At 42.9% G+C, this 7,500-nt stretch overlaps 1 protein-coding gene across 2 annotated transcripts in view; it reads right to left on the bottom strand.

Moving 5' to 3' along the window:
• Positions 1–6,527, bottom strand: part of myt1la (myelin transcription factor 1-like, a) — a 40,483-nt gene extending 33,956 nt beyond the window's left edge. For both annotated transcript variants that reach the window (XM_030771154.1, XM_030771153.1), the window contains exons 1-3: positions 6,473–6,527; positions 5,570–5,603; positions 3,842–3,904 (exon numbers count right to left, since the gene is read on the bottom strand). In XM_030771154.1, the coding sequence (XP_030627014.1) occupies positions 3,842–3,904; positions 5,570–5,603; positions 6,473–6,527 (152 nt within the window). The remainder of the gene's footprint in view (positions 1–3,841; positions 3,905–5,569; positions 5,604–6,472) is intronic.
• Between the last annotated feature and the right edge of the window lie 973 nt (positions 6,528–7,500).

Here is a 7,500-nt window from a genome sequence, read left to right on the forward strand (position 1 = left end):
AGGGCAGTGTGTGTTGTCCTACTGTCGTGTGAGTCACCTTACCAAGAGAACTCCCAACGATCCGTGTTATAACTCACATTCTCAGATGTGATTAAATATCTAGCTGCTTTTCTAAATATCTGTTTATCTAATGTCTAACTATCTGGCATGCTAGCTGTTCTAGCATGTTATGGAGCCGGCAGCGTTTAAATTCCAAATGCAGCGACAGAACATGTGTGTCGTTGAAGTGAACTGTATCCTGAGGAGATTCCACAGCCCAGGCGCGTCCGTACAAGAGCGACACCAATGCCGCTCTGCCGTGCTTTTCACGTTTTGTTTGTTTTTAGTATAAAGTCATCAGAGCATTTGATTTCAGCGCTTTGGCCATGAAACAGATCCCCAAGGCGTGACATAAAATGCCAGACAGAGATAATCCTCTGCAGTGTGTGTGTGTGTGTGTCTGTGTGTGTCTATGTATGTGTGTGTGTTGTTGTTTCTTGTCTTTTTTTTTTTGCAGGTCAGTTCTCTCTACAAAACAACACCGGGGAACCTGAGAAGGGTCTGACGGCAGTAATCTTCTGACCGTAGCCTCAAATCACCCCTGACGTATGCCAGGATCCTGAGGTACACTAAAAGCCATTAAGGATGAATAATGCAGACGTCTTCCCAGCATACATTAACCGTGCAAACACGGAAGGCCGCCCTTTTCGCCACGGCGTGCGTACGTGAGCTTACATATGTGCAAGGTGACGAGTGAAAGGTTTCGCAGACGCTTTGTCACACCGCCAAGATCGTGAGGCATCTCACTGCCAGTTCGACCGGTAACGTTTTTTTAAAACAAAATTTTATTGTCATTACATCAACTGCGCTTGGATTTTTTGATTCATGTGCGCTCACTTCTTAGTTCACCGTTAGTGGACTGTTTTTCTTCTTATACCTCTGGGGCTGAGGTGCAGTGGATTGACTGATTGATTGGTTGACTGGCGGATGATTACCCTGACAAATCCATGTTGCTGGCGTGAACTGCCTGTCTACCATCTGAGCACTGTCTATGGGATGGGGACGTCGTTACACTTCAAAAAAAGAAAAAAAAAAAGGAACGAGACAGAGGGAAAAGAGAGAGAGAAAAAAGGCTACATTGGGAACGAGAGAGAGAGAGAGAGAGAGAGAAAGAGCAAACCCCAGATTTTATTAAGGCACACTAACTGCAGAAATGTTATTACAGGCTCCTGTTTCTGCAGTGCCAACGAGCGAAAGGAAAACGTCAGTGGCAGGGCGGTGATTACAGTCTGAGTCTGAGCCTGCTGTCTGTCCTCGCCGTGAAGCAAACCTGGGTCGAATGAGCGCTCCAACGGCGAGACTCTGCCCCGGTTCCCCGCACTCCTCCCTTTTCCCTCGCTCTCTTAATTAACGGGTTAAATGGCAGTTTCAGCAAAGACTCTGTGAGGCGTCCACGCAACGTTTTGTTTGGTGTTGCTTCGACACGCTTGAGTCCCAGTTAGAATCTGAATGGCTTTAGCCAATAAACCTCGAGGTTTACTGGCTGCGTAAGAATCCTGGGAGATGTCTCAGTCATTCAAAGATTTATTTGACTGGTCTGGGATCAGTGAGAGTCCTAACTAACTGCATAGATGAGAGGAAGCCCTCATGGTGCACACTGTGTCGTGTTGCTGAAATATGGGTGCACAACAAGAGATGTGAGTTTTGCAAAACCACAGACTACCATCTCTCCTCTTCACTACAAGGTTTTCTTCATTTCAAAGTTAAATCATTCTTCTCAATGTATGCACTGTACCCTTTGTGCCAGAGGTCGGTGGAATGTGTACTAGGTCAAGGGTCAAATATGATTCTGACTGATGGGTTTGCATCATTCATCAGTCTCCCCCTTATGGTCTTTCCTTCCTTTTGTTTCTGTCTGGTAAATACAGTTATTTGGCATCAAGCGGAAGAGTGATTCTTAAGGACATCTCTCAGATGGGGTAGACTGCCTGACTCATAGCCTGACTGAGGGAGAAAGAGAGAGAGAGAGAGAGAGAGAGAGAGAGAGAGAGAGAGAGAGAGAGAGGCAGATCAGTTGACCTAAGCCGATAAGTTGTCAAATCCTGGGACTGTTCCGGATCAATGTTCCCTGTCTTTTCCAAGCACGTTTAATAAACAAGATTCCCATTGAATCCAGCAGACAGATACAAATGCAAGGTAATGTAGTTAAGCAGGATGCTTTTTACGCAGCATTGACCAGCCGTTTTCTCAGAATGAAAAATGCGTACAGTCGTGGCATTATGGCATATGGGACGGATTTCTTAAAAACCTTTGTGTGGATTCGAAAGGTTTTTTTTTTTTTTTTTCAGTACCGCAGATGACAAGCGGTCAAGCTACTCCATGTCCACCAATAATTGCTCTTGTTACTGCAACGCAGTGAGGTGCAGCTGACAAATTAAAACTAGCGTCCATAAATCTCTTTCCGCGCGCGGGAAACGAGTACCCTGAAATCTCGGAATTTGTATGCATTCCGTCCCTCTTTCAACGGCTGGTTCACTAAACGAGAAACAACCGGAATGCTCTTGCCAAGGCTTCTGCGGCCTGATTAGCATATTAATGATTCCTCCCTCTCGCGGCTCGTCGTCAGGTAGCCGCCACACATTTAGCAGCATGCTAATGAGTATGGCGTGTGACCAAGAAAACCAGTTAGCCAGACAAAAAAAAAAAAAAAAAAAAAGGAAAATGACACAGAGGCATTGTCCTCTTACACCTGTTTTTGTTTACCAACACTCCTTGTTTAAACAGGATGTGGCGAAGTCACCACTGGCGGTGAATGTTTAACACAAGAAAACGCGGCAGGCTAACTGGCTAGTTGTAGTGTTAAGGATTTTGTTGGTGACACTGTTAGCTGTGAAGATGCTAATAAAGAGTCAAACGGACAAGCTGTCCTTTAGCCTCCGCTGACCAAAATGTGTTCTGGACAGTTATGACCCGGAGATCAGTTTTTCCTCTTTTTTTCTCTCTCTCTTCTGAAATAACACAGATAGTGCATAATGTGTTATAGTTAAGAAACATGCTGAACTTGCAGCCAGAAGGGCAAAGACTGAAAATACTTAGATACTTGGATACTTTAGATAGATACTTTAGATACTTGAGGGTCCCTTCACCGTAAAAGGAGCTTACTGACTGTTTTTACACATGACAGACATACATGTAAATCTATGTATGCGGAATAACAGTAACACAGATAGATGAGTCATTCCTTTGTGTTGCATTATATACTAACATAGTAATTTAAGACCATTTCAGCTGATCAGTTAAAGAAGCCATAGTGAGTCACCTATACTCTTTCACTATAACTCATCCCAGCAACTATATAACACAGTTGCACAGTGTATAACACATGTTTTAACCTCAGGTGTTCCAACTTTTGAGTAAAAAAAATCAGGACAAAGTAATTCTCTTAGTTACGCATACAATTTAACATGTAATAAATATAGTATACAGTATAAACAGTATAGTATTATATATAGTATAATGCTCATATTTCATTATGACGGACGCGTAGGTTATTCTTGTGTTGATTATCAGGGCTGTTTAAAATGTCCTGAAATGTCCCTGTACAGTAATCACACAGATGCTACATCAAGAGGTGTCAGATTTGTCATATATCACAGAGGCATGTGTGTCACACAGAGTATGTGTGCGGAAGAGAATGTTAAAATGCTGAAGAGTTATTCAGGCCACTTTTTCCGTGTGAGTCAGAGCTCTGTGTGTGTGTCTGTGTGTGTGTGTCTGTCTGTGTGTGTGTGTGTGCGTGTGAGTGTATGTGTGTGTGAGTGTGTGACTGAGAAGAGTGAGAGTCAACGGTAAAAGGCCTTACCTCCTGTGTCTGGCGTATTTCCCGCTGACGTGACCACTCCCGTCACAGCCTGGAGTCGGGCAGCTGCAGACAGAGGAGACGGAACTGAACGCGGGGGCCAATATGACATAACACGCACACGCACACACACACACACACACGCACGCTCGCACAGCGACTGCATCCTCGGCACATTAGCTTACATTATTCATTGACAGAGCCAACTCCTCTGGGCAGATGACTCACTGGGCTGCATATTTCATACTAGAGCTCCTTTTTAGAGCGCCGCTTAACAAACAGCACACAGGGAGCAGAACCGCACTCAGAGCCTCTTATGCACCAGGGGTCAGAACCAGACCCTTAAGATCCACTGATACAGAAACTGGACTACTACTTCTACTACTACTACACACACACACACACAAACACACACACACGCACACACACTCTGCTACATGGTCTAGACAGCATATCATGCTTCAAACATGCATGCACACACACACACACACATACACACACACACACACACACACACTCACTGCTACACCCGTCTAGACAGCATATCATGCTTCAAACATGGACACGTGCACACACACAGACACACACAGAGTGTAAAGAGTGTGTTGTCTGTTTTAGTCAATTCAGAGCTCTGGATCGGTCGTCCCTAGGGATAAGGGAGACCACAGATTTGATCACTGATTGGGCGTCTCGCACATCAATCAACCGTATTGGCGTTACTGATGTTAGCAGAAGCAGACGCAGATCAATACGTTGAAGGACTGAAGTGAGAGCGTGGCAAACGACAGAGAAGGGAAGGTGAGAAAGGAGAGGGAGGGATTATGGATTAAACGGATCATTTGTGAGAAAAAAAAAAAACAAAAAAAAACACGGAGGGCAGGGAGCACGGTGTTTGTTCTTATGCTGCGGCTCTGGAATCACCCGACTGCTTTTCCGTCTGCAGTCCCGCAGCACTGTGTGTTACTCACAGGAAATAAAGGTACAACACTGAGTCTACTACTGCTGTGTGTGTGTGTGTGTGTGTGTGTGTGTCTGAAGTGAGAAGCAGAAATACAGTGTTTTCACTGTTTTATGAGCTTTGTTGGGGGCATTTTCTGTTAGTGAGAAGGAGAGAGAGAGAGAGAGAGAAAGAGAAAGAGAGAGAACATCCATTCGTTTGGGCATTCCACACAGCAAGCCCAGTCAGAGAGATGAGGATGTGTGTGATTTCATTGTAAACTGTGGGGGTTGGTTCTAGTCCCATTCACCATGCATGGCCATTCACGATGCTGAGTTTATTGCTTCAAATAATATCAGTTAACCCAAATTACACTTTGAATCTTGCTCAGAACTCTTTAAAGCAATATTTATTTATTTCAACATATTTCATGTTTTTGAAAACAGTGTATGATGTCTTTTTTTTTTTTATTCCCAAAAACAAACAAAACAAAACAAGTCCTGCAGCCACTCTGCTGTAACAGTAACGAATTTTCAAAAGGCAAAAGAGGAACTGTTTAAATCATGCATCTAAGTGGGAGGGAAATCGCTGTATGGTGTATAACGATTGATTGGATAATAATAATAATAATAATAATAATAATATTAATTAATAATAATGTCATGTTTCAGTAAATGTCTCTGTTTTGTTGTAGTGTTGGAAATAAATAAATCACACTGTTTTTCAGTCTAGTTCACTCTGAATGGGGAGGGGAGGGGGTTTCTAAGTGCCAGTTCACAAAAATATGTACCAACCTAAACAGCTCCTGAGCTGCTGACTCCACGGCAACTGAGAGAAGAAATACAGATGAGAAAGAGAGAGAGAGAGAGAGAGAGAGAGAGAGAGAGAGAGAGAGAGAAGGAGAAACATATCATTTTAATAACACTGTTATCACCTTGAGTTATTCCCATTTCACAGTTACATCTCTCACGTGTTGCTGTGTGAGAAATCTAGCCATGTTGTATTACTGATCTCAGAACAGAACTCATATGGCTGTGTTCTATTACTGGTCTCAGAAACAGAACTCATCTACCCGTGTTCTATTACTGGTCTCAGAACAGAACTCATCTAGCCGTGTTCTATTACTGATCTCAGAACAGAACCGATGTATCTGAACCCGAGAACAGTGTATTACAGGAAACCTGCTGTCTGAGACAGATGCACACTGCAGAGTCTGGCAGGTGAGGGGAGACACTCTAAATTAAGGCTAAATTTGCATCAAAGACTATCATTTAATAACCCAATGTGTGTGTGTGTGTGTGTGTGTGTGCGTGTGTGTGTGTATAAATGGGCAAACTTTCATGGTGAACTAAGCTAGCTCTCAACACTCACCGCTGGATAATTTGCTCATATCTAGCCCTTAGCCTGAGTCACTAGCGAATTTGCTGTTTGGCAATACTATAGCAACGTTTCTTTTCGTTTTCCACGTTCTTCTCTCTCAGACATATACCACGCCCACATCTTTTTTTGTTTTGTTTTGGGGGTTTTTTGATAATTTTGACCCTTCCTTATGTGAGCCTTAATGGCTAATGCATGCTAAAAACAAAAAACAGTTTTAGCAAAGTTAGCGAGTGGTTTGGAGTTAGCTGTTGTTGGTTACGCTAAAAGCAGCCAAGCTGCCTGCTGGACGTGGACGTGGACGTGGACGTGAACTGTACCTCTCACGCCTTTGGATCTCGTTCGATGGCGCTTCTCAATCGTATCCACCTCCATCTGAGAGACGAGATCATTTGCGTTTTTACTGACGATGTCACACATTCGTAGAAATATTTCTTTTTATAAAGATGAATAGATAAAAAAAAAAAAATGTTGCTTGGTTTGAATTGGGTTAACCATTGTTTGTATAGTATTGGTTGTGCTTTCACATTCGGTTTCATTTGCATGTGCTTTGGTTCTTTTTCTATGTTTGGCTGTATTATATAACCTGTATGCTGCTTAGTACTGAAACCTATAGAAATTAAAGAGAAAAAAAATGGGCCAGCCAATGGAAAACAGTCAGTAGACCACAAGGAGCAGCTGAATCAGTCCTGTAACTTTCATAACTGTATCACTAAATGAGAGTGTACTGAAATGTAATTCAGTACGTTTTTTTGTTGTTGTTGTTTGTTTGTTTGTTTTGACAGGATTTTCAGCACATATGGAATAAATCAAATGTGTTTCACAGCAGTTGCTGTGTTATTGTGAAGACTGCGTGGAGGAATGTATTGCTCTGAGTCGGAACCGTTTGGGCATCTCTTGTGAAGCGGGTGAGGGTATTTTGGTCTCCCAGTTTAGAAAAAAGAAAAAGTTATATGGCCTCTCCTGGGATGATCTGTTCTCTCATTTAGTGATTTTCACCCACGGCGCACTTAAGCTGCATATTAGTTAAGTGTCCGCGTATGGATGATCATACGTGGATGAGGGGTGTTTGTTGTTGTTGTTGTTGTTTTGTTTTTGTTACCTGAGATAAACTGGGCAGAGATGGAGGGTGGGGGGGGGAGAGATAGGTCTAGGCTCTGAACCACCTCTCTGCTGTGGTCTGGAAAGGCAGAAAACTCCGCTGTTTGCTCTTCAGAACTTCTCCTCAAAATTCATTTTCTACAATAAAAAGACAAACAAACAAACAAACAAACAAACGTTAAATGCTCTCCTGAGTGATTCGGCCTCGAGAGATATTCAGGATGAATCCAGGACACGTAACAGATAA

Source organism: Chanos chanos, chromosome 4 (assembly GCF_902362185.1).
Source record: "Chanos chanos chromosome 4, fChaCha1.1, whole genome shotgun sequence".
Classification (NCBI taxonomy): Eukaryota; Metazoa; Chordata; class Actinopteri; order Gonorynchiformes; family Chanidae; genus Chanos; species Chanos chanos.